The sequence below is a fragment of the Mus caroli genome, unplaced genomic scaffold (genome assembly GCF_978045245.1).
Source record: "Mus caroli unplaced genomic scaffold, Mus_caroli_1 scaffold_10, whole genome shotgun sequence".
Classification (NCBI taxonomy): Eukaryota; Metazoa; Chordata; class Mammalia; order Rodentia; family Muridae; genus Mus; species Mus caroli.
Genome location: NW_028227265.1, coordinates 41,199,979 through 41,218,239, shown reverse-complemented (window position 1 = coordinate 41,218,239; position 18,261 = coordinate 41,199,979). Strand labels below are relative to the sequence as shown.

The 18,261-nt window shown below is 48.9% G+C and overlaps 1 protein-coding gene across 8 annotated transcripts in view; it reads right to left on the bottom strand.

Annotated features, from left to right (window-relative positions):
• Brd7 (bromodomain containing 7) overlaps positions 1-1,442 on the bottom strand; it is a 32,795-nt gene extending 31,353 nt beyond the window's left edge. For 6 of the 8 annotated variants that reach the window (XM_085843723.1, XM_085843725.1, XM_085843724.1 and 3 more), the window contains exons 1-2: positions 1,149-1,441; positions 762-970 (exon numbers count right to left, since the gene is read on the bottom strand). In XM_085843723.1, the coding sequence (XP_085699849.1) occupies positions 762-970; positions 1,149-1,197 (258 nt within the window). In that variant the 5' untranslated portion in view covers positions 1,198-1,441. Of the gene's footprint in view, positions 1-761; positions 971-1,148 lie in introns of all 8 variants that reach the window. The other 2 variants (XM_021169604.3, XM_021169607.3) reach the window with 2 other exon arrangements.
• Positions 1,443-18,261: the final 16,819 nt, after the last annotated feature.

Here is an 18,261-nt window from a genome sequence, read left to right as displayed (position 1 = left end):
TTTAAGATATTTTAAAGAGACAATCTCTAAGGCTTGGCCACTCATCAATGACTGTATAAAGCAAAGAAAAATTCTAAAACTAAGTCTCAGAAAGGATGACTTTCAAAAAGTACTAACGCATTTTAGTAAGCACTTGAGGGCAGCTAACATTTTGGAAGGGCAAAATTCTAGGGCAATTACAGATATGGGTGGGCTCACCTTTGAGAAGAAAGTTAACCCGCACTATTCAACCTACCTGGCAAATCAAGACATTAGCTACTTACTCTTTTTCTAGTTAATGAAAACGGTTGTTTATTTTGCACTAAGCAGCACAGGTTGGCCTCAGTCTCCTGCGCGCTGAGATCACGGGCACGTGCCATCACGCCGCGCCAGCTCCATTTGGCATTAAAATAACTTATTTCAGAAGAACACTTGGGACACCTGTAGATCGCCTTCACTTCTGAAGAACAGCTATGTTTGACAAACCTCCCAGGCTTTCCGGTGAGTGACTTCTCACCCTTCCAAGACAATTATAAAAAAACAGCCTTTGAAGGAGTCACGGAAGACCAGGACTCGGCTGCTTACAGGATGTGTGGGGACAGCACGGGTGCTCGAGAGGACACTTGGGACAAGACTTGCTGAGCGCCCAGGTGACCCAGGCTTCTGGACTGTCTCACTCCTCCACAAAGCCAGACTTCCCAGACGTCTGGGTGTCGCACTGGAACAGGCTAAGGAGGCTGGGAGCTGGAGCCGGGGGCCATAAGCAACAAAGCCCCCTTTACCTTGACTCTTCTCCGTTTTCTCCCCTTCTCTTCCCCCGGAGCCTGCTTCTCGCCTTTCTTCCTCTTTTTCCGTTTTCTGTCCTTGTGTTTGTCATGGTCGCTTCTGTCTTCGAAGAGGCTGGAGTCGTGCCCGGAGCTGCCCGTGGAGAGCTCGGTAACCTCGCTCCCCCCGACTTTGAGGACCAGCTTCAGGGGCTTCTCCACGTACTCTGAAACAAGAGCAGGACGCGGGGCTGAGCCGGGGCCGGCCGCCCCACCTCCCCACGAACCCCCGCCGGGACCGGCAGGCCCGAGTCGAACGCCGCCCCGCCGGGGGCGATCTCCGCGGGTCGGGGCCTTGCGGGCAGGGGACGGCGCGGCTCCGCGGGCAGGCCGGCCGCTCCTCACCCTCGTAGAAGTGGCGGTCCGACTTGTGCTTCTTGTGCTTCTTGCCCATGTCCGACCGGGCCCCAGAGCCCGCCCCCCGCGCCAGGCCCAGGCCGTGCGGCGCCGCTTCCGGTCCGGGCCAGGCGAGCGGAGGGCGGGAGCGGGGCCCGCGAGAGCCCGCGCCGCGAGGCAGGGGGACGGCACGCGCCCGGCGGCGCGAGGTCCCTCACGAGAAAAAAAAAACACGCGCGGGATGCGGCCGAAGCGCGACACCAGTGGCGGGAGGGCGAGAGGCCGGCGAACCGGCGGGAGAGAGAGGCCGCCGAGCGGACGGGATGCGGGCTGCGGCGCGTGGCGGCCCCTGGCGGCCGGAGGCGGTGTTGCAGCCTGTGGTGGAGGGCGGGGCTGCGGCTGGGGGGCGGGCTCAGAGGCGGGGCCTGTCTCTATGACTTTCTTTTTCCATCCCTGACGCTCTTCCCTGCTTTCCTGAATCCTTTTAACTTTCCTTGGCTTTTGTTTCTTGTCTTTAGCAATATTATTGAACTCCATCTGTACAGGATCGGGCAGACCCAAGAATATGGGTTCTGCCAAGCCTAACGATCTTCGTTCGTTCTCCAGGTTCCACATGAAGGAGAGAATCGACTCCTGAAAGTTGTCCTCTAATGTTTACATTCATATATATTCTTGCACAAATAAATAAATACAGAAAAAAACCAAAACAAAACAAAAACAAAGGCTTGTTCATGATAGAATAAAGCCTCCAAGATGTTAACTAAATGAAACGCACCAAGTGTGCAGCAGTGTTGTTCAAAAGTGAGACCGGAAGTGAAGGAGTGGTCTGGATTCAAAGGCTGGAAACATAGTACTGCTTACTTTATTTCAGGTGACCAGGACGGTATAGGGGTGGATTCTCTTAGTCTTATGCTTTTCTTTGTGGTTTAAAAACAATTTATATGCTAAAGTAACTAGAAAGAAAAGAAAGCCAAGGGTCTAGAAATTATCTAGAACTTGCCTCCAAAAAGGTGATGAAGTTGCAGCTTTTGGCTCCCCAGGGAGGCACAGGCTGCCTGCTGTTTTGTCTGCTTCTCACCCCCATCAGTGCCCTTCCTGTTCTCTTATCTCTGGATGCCCAGCCTTTCTGGGCAGTGGCTCACTGACAATTTTACCCAGATGGGCCACGTTAAGATCTGCTTGTGCTGGGTGTGATGGTGCATGCATGCATGACTGTGCTGGCGTATCCCAGCCCTCAGGTTGAGGCAGGAGGACTGAATCCCAGACTAGCCAGGGCTACATAGTGACATGCTATCTAAAAATAGAGCTCACTGTTGCATGTGCAGAGATGTCTCGCTCTCTCTCTCTCTCTCTCTCCCTCTCCCTCTCCCTCTCCCCCTCTCTCTCTCTCTCTCTCTCTCTCTCTCTCTCTCTCTCTTGCTCTCTCTCTCTCTGTCTCTCTCTGTGTGTGTGACAACTTTACAAAAATAGCAAGAACAGGTAATATTCATATTCCCATTTTATAGAGGAGGAAATGGATGCCCAAAGAAATAAGATAGGGGTCAGATGTAGAATCAGTATTCAAATCCAGGCTTGAACTGGAGTCACAATCCTTTTCATTAGTTAGTACACACAGTGCAAAGTGTCTTTACTGCACTTTTAGCCTTCTAGTGGTCTATACGTTTTATAAAATCTCATTTTTTTCCTCAAGAAAGAATCTAACCGATCCTTTCTACTGTACTCAGAAGTGGACTTGAGAGTGGAGAGAAGATACAGGAGGTAGGAACACTTGCTGCTCTTCCAGAAGACCTGGGTTCAGTCCCCAGTACTTACCTCCATCCACCAGCTCACAGTCCTGTGATCCCAATCTCAGGGTATCTCCTGGCTCTCTAGGCACCTGTGTTCATATAGTGCACATAGATCCATGCAGTCATACGCACACACATAAATTAAAACAACAAACAAAAACCAACAACAAGTTGGACTCTTGGATGGCTTTTTCCTGGAAGGTTTGTATGTTTATCTTTGTGTGTGGTATGCTAGGTATGTAAACCCCTGTAGGGAACCTCGAAGTCAGCTCAAGACACTCCAAGACCAAATTCTCAGCACAAAGATTTAGTTGCTTCAGAGGTACAAAGGTCAAGGAATGAGAGACAAAGACCGGAGATAGAGGACACGGAGAAGGGGACAGGAACAAGGGAGAGGAGTAAGGGGTATTTGCCCTTGACAAAGGACTGCCTCTGGATACAAGGGAGACAGACAGTGCTTTTAGGTAAAAGAAGAAAACTGTGTGTTAAGATGAGGTGTTTAATTTTGATTGTGCATGTTAATTAGGTGAGCCAAAGGGGGCTTTTGACGGTTGTACTTCAATACTTTGATAGCTGGACCTTGGTAGGCAATCTCAGGAGGAGGAATTAGCCAAATAAGGGAATAAACCTTGGTGACTAGCTTTATATATTTAATCTAATGGTTTTGAGCAAGGTAGAGGGAATGGGGAGAAGGACAGGGCCTGTTAGAGCCATGCTTGCCTCACTCGAGCTGGCCAGAGTCCCTTCACTGTCACATTTTAGGTAGTGCCGAGCTACCCCTAGACCTGTAGCTTACCCTTGAATTCCAGTGTTGAGATGATAGGCTGATATTTTAGGACCCTGCCATTTGCAAGTGATAGGAAACCGAATTTGAGCTGGGCTTAAGGCTCTCATGTTTAATCCAGTACTTGGCAGGCAGGAGCAGGGGCAGGGGCAGGGGCAGGGGCAGGGGCAGGGGCAGGGGCAGGGGCAGGGGCAGGGGCAGGGGCAGGGGCAGGGGCAGGGGCAGGGGCAGGGGCAGGGGCAGGGGCAGGGGCAGGGGCAGGGGCAGAGGCAGGCAGATCTTTGTGAGTTTGAGACCAGCTTGGCTTACAAAGAGTTCCAGGCCAGTCAGGGCTGTTGCCCTGTCTTGATAAACCAAGAGGAGGAGGAGGAAGTGGAAGAGGAGGGGAATGTGGGGGAGGAGGAAGAGGAAGAAGAGGAGGCAGAGGAGGAGAAGGAACAAGAAGAGAGAGAGAGGGAGAGGGAGAGAGAGAGAGAGAGAGAGAGAGAGAGAGAGAGAGAGAGAGAGAGAGAGAAAGAAAGACTCAATGTGAATTATTTCAAGTCAATAAAAAGGAGATTTACCAGTTACTTGTCTCAAAGGGGAGAGTGGTAAACAAGAATTTGGTGCTGTTGGTCCCTAGCTTCTGTCCACTCCTACCCCATATAGCTGGAAACATGACCACCAGCTGTCGCTAGGATCTTTATGTGTCCTGACAGGGGGTGGGGTGGGGTGAGGTCTTAGCTTCACCTGGAAAAATCTCAGTGGATGATGCTGGTTGGCTCACTTGAGACATCTGATTTGTAGGTGCTTTGGTCCAGCCTGGGTACCAGGTGACCAAAAGGAAGAAAATCTGGGACTGGGCCAGGGAAAGTGAGGCTCCTCTAGTGAAGGTAGCTACGTTTTCCCAGAAGCCAACTTTGACTCTGTTGCCTTTGTGCTACAACCTCTGTGTGAGGTTGAAGACTCAGGCTGTGTGGGCAAAGGAACTCTGCTGTAGTGAATTCAAGTCCCCAGGGCCCTCTAAAGCAGGGGGCCTCAGCCTTCCTAATGCTCAGTATGATTCCTTACTCCTGTTCCCCATGGTGTAGTGACCCCCAACCGTAAATGATTTTCATTGCTACCTCATAACTGTCATTTTGTTACTGTTATGAAATTGTCATGTGATACCTTTGTTTCTGATGGTCTTAGGTGACCCCTGTGAAAAGGTCAATTCAACCCCAAAAGGACCGAGACCCACAGGTTGAGAGCCGCTGCTCTAATGAGCACTCGGGTCAGCTTTTCAGTGGTTGGGTGCAGGGCTTTCTGTTTGAAGACGAGTCTCTGAGCCAGTCACCTGTGGCATGCCTCCTTCCTCCAGGCTGGACTTGGCTTTCCTGCCTGTGCCTGGCCCTGTGTGCTCTCTAAGGGCAGGGATAATTCTGTTCTCTTGGAACATATGGGGCAAGTCAACCACTACTCACTCTCCCGATGCTTCTTAGAGGTCTCGCTCTCTCTCCTCTGCCCTCACCCCTGGATGCCCTGTGATGGAGAAAGAGGGCCTGCTTGCTTCATTTATATTGCAGGGTTAGTAGCTTCTGCCTTTAAGAATGACCCTCCAACAGCTGTTGAGGAAACTAAGAGCATGCAGCAGAAGTCTCTGCTCACAAAACTTTTCTGTAAGAACTCCAAGTCATCCACTTTAAAATTCCTAGCTCAAACCCTGTACCTGGCACATACCATTTGTGCGCCAAATTGATTTTTTTTTCTACTTGCGACATTCAGATAAGACCTAAGCCCTGGCCAATACCCCAATCATAGTCTTGGACAGACACAAAAGCAAAGAACCCAGCCTAGCTGCATCCAGACTCCCGACTCAAAGAAACTTATATTTACTTGAGCTGCTAAGTTTGGGATATAGTAGGATATGAGTTTGGGATAAGTTTGCTATGTAGTAGGCAGCTAAAGTAATATGCCCAGTGGGGACGCTCCATGCTTGCTCTGCATCTGCAAAAAACAAATTAAAAGAACATGGACGTACTGAATTGTTGCACACAAGATTGTTTCCCATCCTTATTCTGACTTGGCAGAAGGAATGATAGAATGATAGTTCATCTCTATTTAATAGGTGGAGACACTGAGGCCTGGTAAGTCAGGTGACTTATTCCAGGTCACATAACTTGCTGGCCTGAGACTTGAGTCATGCCTACCTTTCCCCCAAGTTCTATTTTCTAACCTCTATGCCACATGGCTCTTTATAGACAGGTCCACCTTGGGTTCTACATGTTTGCAATAGAGTCAGCCTCCGTTAAGGTCAGGAAGAGGATACATATTGCCGGTGCACACCTGCTAAACAGCAGTGGAAAGTAGTGTAAGGAGGAGAAGGTGTGGCTGCTATTCAGGCTTTTGTAGGTCCTGTCAACAAGGACAATGGACGAAGTCACCTGTGCTAGAAGGTGACTGTTTCCTCACTGGAGTAGTTCTGTGATGTCAGAAAGTCAGATTTTGTGACAGCTAATGGTATATCTGTGACCCTAATCTGCTTGAAAGGGACGTTTCCTGGAGAGAGTGGAGATGGAGAACTATCTCACCGAAGAGCAAGGCTTCAGCTCTGGGAGAGGCCGAGGCTGGCTCTGGGCTTTTATTAATGCCCTGCTCTCAGCTTTCATCTCTTGCCTTGGCTGCTCCCTTGCAGATGGCTGGCCTCTGGGATCCATCATGGAAGCAGGGGGCTGCCTTCTTTACCTCAGTGATCTGAGCTGGCCAGATTCCTAGTCACTGCCTTGACTCTGTGGCATCTGCTGTATTCTGAAAGTTAACCCAGAGGCTGAGCTTAGTGACCTTGCAGCAACTCCCGAGTATTGTTTAACAGTGGCCTCCAAAATTGAAACAGTCTATCCTCCAGGGAAGCTCTTAAAACACAAAGGTAAACATCTCAGCATAGCTTCAGGAAGTCCCTGAAACTGACTAAACTCACTAGGCCCCTACCTACCAGAGTAAGCAATAAAAGGTGAGAGTTCTGTCCAAACAGAAGGCCAAGCTGCCAAAAAGATTCAGACAAATCAAGCTACACAGAAGACTCTGACATCAGACAAGGCTGCTCAGAAGAAACAGAAACCAGCCAAGGAGCCTGGGTTAAGACTAGTAACAAAGGAGACCCTCCAACCTGTTGAGCTGCCTGCAAGCTATGCTCCAGATTCCCAGCTTTGTGAGCTGTCACATGCTGGAGTGGGCTTTGGTGATGCATCTGTCTTTGAGTCATTTCTGCACCTGTAGTAACTCTTCATCCATATTCCTGTTGTCAACCCCAATTCAACTCATTAGGTCCCCAAGTTGGACTTTTGTGGTATCCATATTTTGATCTGTCGTGGGCTTCCTATCTAGGGTGAGTAGATGTATGTGTTATATCTTCCCTAGGAAAAGTTTTGTCACACAACACAGGAGGACAGTACCTATGTCCATCTTGAGGAGGGTGGGGCTGGGCACAGTATAGGTAGTACCTCATGAAAGCCATCTAGATGGGACTGACTACAGGTCTTCTTTGTATTGAGAATACCTTGTTGTGACTGTGGCAAACAGGGCTGGGCTGTAGTTCTGTAATAGAGTGGTGTCCAGAATGGACAAACCTCCGAGCTTCATCCCAGCACTGGGAAAAAGTACTGACCAGCAGTTATTGGTTAGCTGGCTAGTTGGTGAGAGTTAGCATTGAATCCCAGGCCAGGGAAACCCTACAGTAGTTCTGGGGAAAGACAGCTGTCCCAAGGCCAGGGTTCATACTTACCAGTTTTGTGACGTTGGGCACATCCCAAGGGGCTCTCCCATTCAGAACCTCTCTGTCTCCTTCAGTCAGACTTGGTACAACAATATGATGGGTAAAGGGGTTCTGTCCAGGTTGAGCATGGCAGGCATGGGTCTGGCAGGCTTTGCCCTTCTCCCTGATTTCCTTTGCCTTGCTAAAAAATTTCAGTTCAATTCCCAAAGCTGGCTACCAAGGTCTATTCCCTTATTTGGCCAATCCCTCTTCCCGAGACTGACTACCAAGGTCCAGTTATCAAAGTATTGAAGTCCAGCAATCAAAAGCTCCCTTTGGCTTACCTAATTAACATACCCAATCAAAATTAAATACCTCATCCTAACATGGGGATTCCTCCTTTATTTTTATAAACTGCTATTTTCCTATGGGCCATGTCTGTCTCCTCTCTATCCACAAGCAGTCCTTTGTCCCTATCTGGGACAAATATCTCTGCCCCCACTCCTTCCTAGTCCTCCATCTCCTGTCTTTCTCTCTTTTTCCCCTGCCCTTTGTCCCTCAGGGGCCAATAAATCTCGTTTGTGGGGAGAACTTGGTCTTGGGTGTCCTGAGTCGATATTTTTCCCAATGATGGGTATAAGGATGAAAGAACCTGAGACCAGTGTGCCAAGGGCATTGACTAATATATAGAAAGTGCTTGGAAAATGTCACTTCTAACATGACGTTTTAAATATTTGTGGTCCTTTTTAAAAACGTGATTCAGGCAGCATCAATGCTGTCCCACTATTCCTGTCTCAGTCAAATCCAGATCCACATATGGGCTCCAGGGCCTTGAACTTCCCAGTGTGAGGAGATGAGGTGATGACCCTTCCCCTCCCCCAAAGTACCTCTTCCCCCCACATTGGCCTGCTTACTTGCTTCTGCTCCCTTGGACTTTCAACAGGTACCCCACACCTTCCATAGAACTGGGTTGAAAACAAACCATTTTTGTTGAAAAGCCGAATGAATAAATGAGCCTCCCTGTGTTAGGATTATGAACCCCTCCAGCCCCTTCCTTGCCTGGGTGGGGATCTTTTCTGGGGAACCAGAGATGAGTTCCTGTTTTTGTAAGGAGCCTCTGAAGGAGCTAGGTGCAGGTGGCCACTGGGGGGAGTGGCATTCCCAGATAATCTGCCCAGCTCAGCCTCTGCCCTCTGAGCCCTGCTCCTGAGGGAAGGATTGCTGTTCAGTGGTTTGAGAGGCTTTAACCCTAGTGCTTCCATGAAGAGAGGATATACTTCATGCCACATCTGATGGCCTGGCCACCTGATCCTGGAGTAGACTGTGACCTCCATTTCCTGTAGTGGAGGGGCTAAACTCCTTGGCCTGGTTCTGGGAGATCCTCTGGGGCCCTCTTAAGTTTTTGTGTACACAGGTAGGTGACTCAGGTGAACATAAACATCACCTTTGTTCGCCTTACTCTTTAAAGCTTGCTCTTTTAGCAGGAAGGCAAGCGAAGAGCTCTAAGTGCTGGGAGTTTCCATTCCTAGCCGTGTCTCCTGGGTGGTAACAGAATGAACTTCATTGTGTAAAGTGGGAAAACCCAAAAAAGAATGGCCCTTGGAGATGTCTGGGCATTGTTGAGGAGCCCTGCATAGGGACAGATGGTCAGCAGCTCAGAAATGCTCTTGCAGGTGCTGGCTTATGTTCTGATAGCGTTCCTTTGAGTTTTCCTCTGAGGACAGATCCAAAACCTTTACAGCAAGTGCTTGGCAGGTAGCCAGATGTGGCTCCGGGCTTAGACTGGGATGCTCTTACTGATGTCAGAGTTATGGCTTTGCTCAAACCTGCTGTGAAATTTGGATGTGTGTCTTTCCTCTCTGGGTCTCAACATGACCATCTCCACCGCAGAAGGAGGGCCAGGTGGAGGTTTTCAAGCTTCAGTGTTTGTGAGAAAGTGTTTCTGGTCATTATCAGTCTCAAAAAAAAAGTTTTATTTAAGAAATCTGTAAACTAGGCGCAGTGACACATGCCTGTAATCCTAGCATGCAAGAGGCATAGGAAAGACAAGCAGGCATTTAAGTTTGTCCTCGATCACACAGCAGGATCGAGACCTGCTTGGGCTGCATGTGACTCTATCTCAAAAAAGAAAATTGTGTGCATTTTAGGTTTTCCTTCTTGATTTAGTTATTTAGACTTTGTATTGGTGATTTTCGAATTGCTGGGACCATAGTATTGGAAAGAAACAACTTAAGGGGGTAGTTATTTTGGTTCATGGTTTCACAGGGTCCATAGTAGCGGGAAAAGCATAGCAACAGGGACCCTTGATGGACAGTATTCTCTTCATGGCAGAGAGAGAGAGAGAGAGAGAGAGAGAGAGAGAGAGAGAGAGAGAGAGAGAGAGAGAAGCCTTCAAAGCCCCACCCCCAATGACCACCTTCCCCTAGCCAGTCCTTACCTCCTAAAGATTTCCATGTCCTCCCAAAAGAATTCTACCAGCTGAGGAACAGTCATTCAAAACATGAGCTGGGGGCCAGTTCTGATTCAACCTGTAACAGATAAACTTCACCCCTAAGCAGTACATGGTCCTCATAGACTTGAAAATCCAGACAAGACTGAGGGAGAACATTTGCATTGCTCAGGATCTTACCACGTTCTGTAACACTTTGGAATATGTCATTCCAGAGACTTTCCAACTGGTTTCCCACACTAGAATTCGATAGTGATTCTCCTCGTCCTATCTTGGCAATTTATCCATAATGCTCCTTTATGGACTATTCTAGAGGTTGGCTTCTCAAAGTGGGGTCCATGGACAAGTCCATCGGCACCCCCAGAGAACTGTGCAATAACAGAGACCACTTCAGAGTTGTGGAACTGGAATCATATTTTCAACAAGATCCCCTAGCCATGCACACACAGGTATTAAAGTTTGGGAAGTAACACTCTAGAGTATTGGTCACTCCTAGACTCTATTTTCTTGAACAAGAGGAGACTCCTTCTGTAAAGTCCAAACAACTGGACATGCAAAGGGACACTCTGAAAGACAGACAGACTCAGATGCCCTTTGGTTTGACTCAAGAGCTCAAGGAAAGATGGAGAAAAGCCAAAGGACCTTTGCATTTATTTTAAAATGCTTCTGATTATTTAAAAAAAAAAGATGACAGCTAGGTGTAGTGGTGCAAACACACAATTCCACCATTTAGATGATAGAGACTAGAGAATCAAAAATTCAAAGCCGGGCTGGGCTACATGATGAGTCTCTCTCTCTCTCTCTCTCTCTCTCTCTCTCTCTCTCTCTCTCTCTCTCTCTCTCTCTCTCTCTCCCTCCCTCCCTCCCTCCCTCCCTCCCTTCCTTCCTCCCTTCCTTCCTTCCTCCTTTCCTCCCTTCCACCCTCCCTCCCTTCCTTCTCATGTCATAATCTACTTCGCTTCTCATCTGTGATTAGACCTACTCTGTCTAATCTTAGTCTCTTGCATAACCCTCCCTTGACCACAGGGGAAGCCTTTACACATGCTGTGCCAGACTCTGGAGTGCTGCCTTTCTATTCTATAACTCTGGCTCCTTCTCATCTTTTACTGTCTTAGGAAGGAGCGCTTGAATCCTGCTTAAGTGTGTCCTCTTCCGGCTTCTCAGCATTGGATGCTCTTGTCTTATTCTGCTTTAGTTTCCCTCATCTTATTTAATTTTTGCAGAGCTAGGCATGGAAACCAGGCCTATATTGTAGGGGTCCAGGAATCGCCTCTACACAGACACTGATCTCAGTCAAACAGGGATAGTGTATTGAACACACACCTTGGGACTTCAGTCAGGGCCACAGGTCAGACTCTGGAGCTGAGACACCGACTTTAAGCCAGAATGTTACAGAGCTTTTAAGCCTGAAATCCACAAACATCTGTGCCAAGTTCCCCCCCCCCCTCCAAGTCAGGATTTAGGGATAGGGAACTTCTTTAGGAATATGTCTTTGTGGTACACATATCCTGATCCCATTGGTTGTGGTGGGGTGACTTGCCTAGCACTCCTGTCTCAACTTGCCAACCAGGATGTCATGTACCCATGTACAGTCTCCTTCTGCAAAGCAGGGTGTCAGTTACCCATGTACAAGTCTCCTTCTGCAAAGCAGGGTGTCAGTTATCCAGGGAGGTCTTGGCCTCACTGGTGCCTCCCGAGTGCTGGGATCAACAGTGTGTTCCACCACCTCTAGGCTTCTTTCTTTGTTTTTGTAAACAGCACACTGAAGTGCAGTCTGTGCTCCAGCTGCCTGCGCTGTATCTGTTTTTCTGGTCCCTGCTTCAGATACTTGGGATGTATCAGTTTGTCCATTCTGCTCTCTACTTTAGCCGTTCCACCTGACCCTGGCATTCTGCTCATCTGGGACTGTCTTCTCCTCTAAGAGCAGAATTGTGTCTTCTGCCCACAGCCAGTCAGTAGGCACAGCAAGACAGCCTAGGACTGACTGGTCCAGGAGTAGCCATGAGACCCTTACAGCCTCTGGTACAGAGATGGGCACTGAGGCTGGCCTTGGTGGGAACTTTCCATTAGCCACTTTGTCTTGCAATGACTAAGCTGACTGTATGTTAGCCTGGGGCTCCTGAGGTTCCAGAGGAGGTGGTCCTTTGGAAGAGCCACATTGGAAAACAGAGGCAAGAGACCTTGGATCAAACCCAACCTGAAGCTTATATACCTCTTAATCTTCTCAATCCAGCGAACCCATAGATTTCTCTTCTAAGTCTGGCCCCTTTGAACTGGACTCTCATCCTTTGCGATGGCTGAGTATTGCCCGACACAGGTGTGCCACCCCCATGTGCTCCTGTGCACACATATGTACATCTTTCATTCTTTCACCTGGGGTTCACTAAGTGCATCTTCTGCCTAGAGAGCCAAACATGACCCATATCCAGAGCCTACAGTGGGACTGGGACACACAGCCCCTCATCTCAGGAGTGCTGAGAACAGGGACAACGGAAGCTACTTCTCTGCTCAGATGTCTTTTGGAACAGTCTCAGGCAGCACGTCACTGGAAGCCAGTGCCAAACAGAAGCACACATCCCTTGTTCAAAATGATTGACAGTTTAACGAGGGTTGGTGGCACAGTACCAGGGAGGCTGGGGCAAGAAATTCAAGGCCAGACAGGCTATAGAGTGACTTCAAGGCCAGACTGAGCAATGTAGTGAGACCTTATCTGAAAATAGAAAGTAGCCAGGTATGCTGGTGTATGCCTTTAATCCCAGCACCTGGGAGAGAAAGGTGGAGGAATCTTTGTGAGTTCAAAGCCAGCCTGGGATACAAAGTGAGTTCCAGGCCAGCTAGAGTTACAGAGTGAGACCTTGTTTTGAAAATCCAAAAAGTACTCTTCCCCTTAAAAAAGGAAGGGGCTGGCGAGATGGCAAGCAAGAATGCTTGCTGCTCTGGAGAGTTCGGTAGCTCACTTCCTGGCATCCATGTTGGATAGTTCACAATCATCTGTAGCTCTTCAGGGAATCTGATCTTCTAGTCTCTGTGGGCAACTGGACTCACACACACATACATCCCCACACATTGCATAACAAAAATAAATGATAAAATCTTTTTAAAAGGTTAAAAAAAAAAGAGGGTCTGGTAGAGAGTTCAGTAGAGAGGACACTTGACTAGCACATATGAAACACGGCTCAACTACCAGTTACACATGTGCACACATACGCACACACACATGCATGCACATGCACACACCCAATGCATGCATGAATCTACACAGGCACGCACACATCCATGCATGCATCTATGCAGGTGCCAGGGATGGGATTCTCAGCTCTCTCAGCTTGTGAGGTTAGCAGATATATGAGGAAGTTACCATACTGCCAGGACTGTGTGCTTAGCCCCTCACAAATCTCTAAGGATGACTCCTGAGTCATCTCTACCTTGAGTGGAGGTGGAAGCAAAGGAAACGCTTGTACAAACTTGTGGTTAAAAAAGAAGATGGGCTTTCCTGGAAGGGAGAGATTGCCAGGGGACAGAAATATCTCAAGTGTGAGCCCATGGCATGCAGGAGAAGAGGGCCGGGTACTGGGTGGGCTTCTTGTTTTTGACTGGAAGAAGGGCAGATGTGGAAGAGTTTAGAGTTGGTTAAAAGGGATCAAGAGAGAGCAGAGCTAGCCAGAGGTATACAGTAAGGTCGTGGCTCTGTGACGTTGAGCTCCACTCTGTCCACCAAGGAGCTTAGTGACCTCAGGTTACTGATGTGACTGTGTGGATACAGGAATGATACACAGGCAGTGCAATATAACTTCCAGCAAGTTTGCATTGAACAGCCAACGCAATGGTGCCTATGGAGATTTTTTAAATAAACTATAATAGTACAGCCATAATCCATATGTTCTAAAATACAACTTGTTTTTTTTCATTTCATAACTCTAAAATCAGGATGAATTTTATAATCCACAGTGTAAAAGAATTTCACTGGATTGGCAACTTAATCATTTTTTTTTTCGGGTCCATTTTGTAATCAGCACGGTCTCACAGACAGACTGGGCAGAATGAGAATCAAAGCTCTTGTCAGGACTATATATCAGTAACATCTATGTGATCTACATGGGTTGAATTGCTCAGGGAGCAGGATAGGAGAGCAAGATGACGGGAGGGTGTGATGGACCAGGGGTGGTCCCGCAAGCCCACCCTGAAAGAGTTCCAGAGTGCATGCCACTGCCATCTTCCAGATGACAGAAATGGTACCTTTTTTCTCTGTGCCTTCATATCCTGGCACAATGTTAAGATTTAATTAGGCAATTTTCAACCAGAGGGTCTCGACCCCTTTGGGAGGATCAAATGACTGTTTTATAGGGGTCGCTTAAGACCATCGGAAAACAGAGGTATTTACATTATGATTCATAACAGTAGCAAAATCACAGTTATAAAGAGGCAACAAAAATAAGACTGACGGTCACCACAACATGAGGGACTGTATTAAAGGCTGCAGTGTTAGGAAGGTTGAGAGCCACTGACAATGCCTTCTAATTGTGGTGAGGACAAGTGCCAGCCAAAGGGTTTGGTTGATGAGATCTGATTTTGTTTTTGCTGTGCTGGGGTTCCAATCCAGGGCTTCTCCAATGCAAATCCTAGACAAATGCTCCACCACTGAGCTACAGACCCAGCCCTGCGAGTGTTCTTGTCAATCAAGCTCAATCCTTACCCCGGCGGTTAACTTAGAAGCCTGTGGCTAACAAGTGGCCGTTGTACATCTTCTTCTGGAGCTGTCCACCTGCTCCCTGTTGCAGGGTGGGCTTGCGGGACTACACCTGGTCCATCCCATCCTCCCGTCATCTTGCTCTCCTATCCTGCTCCCTGAGCAATTCAGCCCACGTCTATCACATCCTCTGGCCTCAGTGATGAATTAGCCCAGGGCTGAACAGATAGGATGAGGTTTTGCGCTGTGTGGCAGCTGCCCAGTCCAGGCCCCTTGACACCTTCTGTTTGCATTCATGCTGACTCCATTTCCAGCTGCTCATCCTTGGTCTCTGCCCTCAGGCACCCTTGGGCAGCTGGGGCCTGTTCTATCCATGTGTACAACTGGGGGGCAGCCAGGGGAGCTGCAGAGAGAGGATGCTTGGGTTGAAAACCTGTGTTCTTAGCCCAGGCCTTGGGATTCCCCTCAATTAAAGAGCGGCAGAGGCTGGCGAGGGAGCACCTGAATTTCTCTGAGATGCATATTCTACCCTGGGCCTCCTGGATCCTTTGTGAGGTTAGGCTGTCTGCATTCCCAGAGAGTCTATACTCTATAGCACCCCTTGTTGGTTCCAGATCCTCTCTGGTCCATGTCTTCATTCTCCTGCCCACGTTCTGTTGCTATTTTCCAGGGAATGTACTGCTTGTGTTCAGTGTGTTCAGGTCCTTGTTTCAGGACTTCCAAATGGGAGCCCTGACAAAGACACCCCTTTTGTTGTCTGTGTTTATGTGATCACCCTTATCTTTCTTATTAGCTGTCAGGAGTAAACACTTTTCGGGGCAAGAGCCAGGCTGGGGCGAGCAGAGCCCAGAATTGACAGGTGACAGGATTTTGATGAGCGCCAAGGACCACACACCTCTGTTCTGCTGCTTTAGGAGCAGCCTCGTGGGATCTTGCTATACACACCAGCGCTTTCTCTTCTATAGCCAGCCGCCCCTACCCCTCCAGAAATCCCATTGTCCACAGCTGCACAGCGTGTTCTGGGCTTCTGAGCCTCACACCAGTCAGTCTCCCTTGGGGTTCTCTCTTTTGGAAGTTGTTCGGCTGCGTATGGGATGTAAAGGGAGTGAAAGAATTCATCTCTGTAAGTGTGATTGGCCGTGGATAGAAGGGATATGCGTTTGGGTGTGCGCTTCTTGGCAAAGACTCGTTTCTCAGGTACAGCCTTGTCTACAGAGAATTCACGTGGGAACCCAAAGAGGAATGGAGGCCACCTTTCCTTCTCATCTCTTTATGATCTCATACCATCCTCCTTTCTGACAGTCTCGCCTCTCTGCTCTTTCAGGACCTAATAGAACCATCACGTTCTGTGCTCTGACCCCATTTGAGTTCTCTACAATAAACCTGAAGGGCCCTGCTCAGCTGCCAATAGGGGAATGTTTCTTGAGCCAGGTCCAAGCTCCTGTCCAATCAGCTGTGTTCTTGGTCTTTGGGCAACTGGTCCAGTGAGACAGCCTCAACATCTCTTCTCTACTTCCCATTCCTTGTTACAGATGAAAGCTCTGTGAGCCAGCTTGCCGGCAGCTTCAGAGTGGGAGAGGTGACAGCAAGGAACAAGAATCAGCAGTGATGGAGCAAGCCTTCACAACCACGTGACCTCTTTGGTAATGAAGTTCCACGGAGTAATAAATAACCAATGTTCCGGTCCTCACGGCAAGCCTGAGTCATCTGATGCACCATCAGCCCACGTGTGAACCCTGAAGATGTCAATCAGTTACCCCAGGAACGGTTTAGGAATTGGATCAAGAAGTGCAATCTAGAACAGAGTGCCTAGCCACTGCTGCTCACTGCCTGGCATGACCAAATCACCTTCTGGGACAGGAACCCTCGCATGTGACCCCCGTGGCCACAGAGAGACAAGCCCGGTGCATTTGACTGTTAATGTGCTAGGACGCCAGGTGGTCCCTCTTGCTCCACTCCAGCCATCCAGTTCCTACCCTGCATCCCCTCCTCCCTTGTATCCAGGCAGCCCCAGCGCAGCTGGAGGCAGCCCCTGGGAACCACCAGCGGCTTTATGATGTGCAGATGGTGTTTCCGCCAAGCCCCTTGCTTTTCATGTCGGTGGCCTCTGGGAGCCGTGCCAGCCCAGATGTCCCTGATCGTGAGAAAGCCTCCCCTGGCTAGGCTGGCATGAGATGCCAGGGATGGGGCTCCAGGCCAGCTCCCTCGGCTTGATTCTCTAGTGAGAGGACTTGGCCGGGAGCCCGAGAGGAGCGTGATCCTGGGTCACCTGTGTCCCAGTGTGGATTAGGGTGGTGTATCTCTCTGAGCTCACACAGATGATGTACACCCAGCTTCTCGGAGGTATGAGGGATGAGAGATGAGGAATGAGGGATGGATTGCTTTCCCCCATACATGTTTACCTGGCTGTGTCAAGTTATCTCTGAGTACAGGCTACTTCCATCATCAGCGGGAGTGTCCTCCTGGGATAGGAGCAGTTCTACCCCATAGTGAGAGACTGGGCCAGAGTCAGGAGCTATGTCTTCCCCACCAGGCCACAAGTTGGCACTAGCAGGGATGAAGCTGTTGTCTGCTGTCAGACTGCAACTTCCTCTAATCTGGAAAATGGGACACTTCCAGCAAATGTTTCCTTCCTTCCTTCCTTCCTTCCTTCCTTCCTTCCTTCCTTCCTTCCTTCCTTCCTTCCTTCCTTCCTTCTTCCCTCCCTCCCTCCCTCCCTCCCTCCCTCCCTCCCTCCCTCCCTCCCTCCCTTCCTTCCTTCTTCCTTCCCTCCCCTCTCTCCCTCTCTCCCTCCCTCCCTCCCTTCCTCCCTCCCTTCCTTTTTCTCTTTTTCTTTTTAAAATTAAAAGCATTTCAGCTTTGGGGCTAATCAAAGCAAGAACCTTTGGTTCATCTTTAAAATGTTGTACTGGGTATTGCACACCAGGCAAATACCCTATTCTTGTGCTACATTCCCAGTTCCATGATTGTCAGCTTTCAAAATTGAGAATGATGTGCCTGTCTCTTCCATCACGATTAAATACTCCCCAGGGGTGGATTGAGCACTGTCTGAACCAGATCAGGAGCCTCAAAGAGTGGATAGTGGTCCCTCTCTGTCTTCTCAAGAGAGAGATGAACACTTCTGTTCCTGAAGGATGCTGTTTTAGATTGGCTATAAAGTGTCCTCCCCGAAGACTTATCGTTAAAGGCTTGGTCCCCAGTTGCTGCTGATGCTGACAGATGTCTGGGTTGTAAGAATATTCTCAATGGCTATTCCATGTAATAGTGCATAGTTAACTGGTAGATGTAGCCTGGCTGGAGGAAGTGGTCACTGAAGAATCTCTGAAGAGTGTTCCTTGTTCGGGTCCTTCTCTTGTTCTCTGCCTCCAATCTGCCATTAGAGGCACAGTTGCCCACTATAGCCTTCTTCTGGCTTAGCCAAAAATCCATGGAGCCAACCATAAATTGAAACTTCTGAAACTAAGCAAAACAAATGTGTCCACCCCAACCCCTGCCCCAGGTTTTTCACTCAGACATTTTGTAACAGCAATGCAAACTGAAAAACGGGTGTTCAGCTCAGAGAGAAGTCTGCTGACCATCCAAGGGGGTGGAAAGTTCAGCTGTGAACACTTGTGTGCTTCCATAAAGAAAACTATAGCATCTATCTATCCTCAGATGCTAGCCACAGAAAAGATGCCTAAAGGATAGCATACTCTGTGGGATGCCG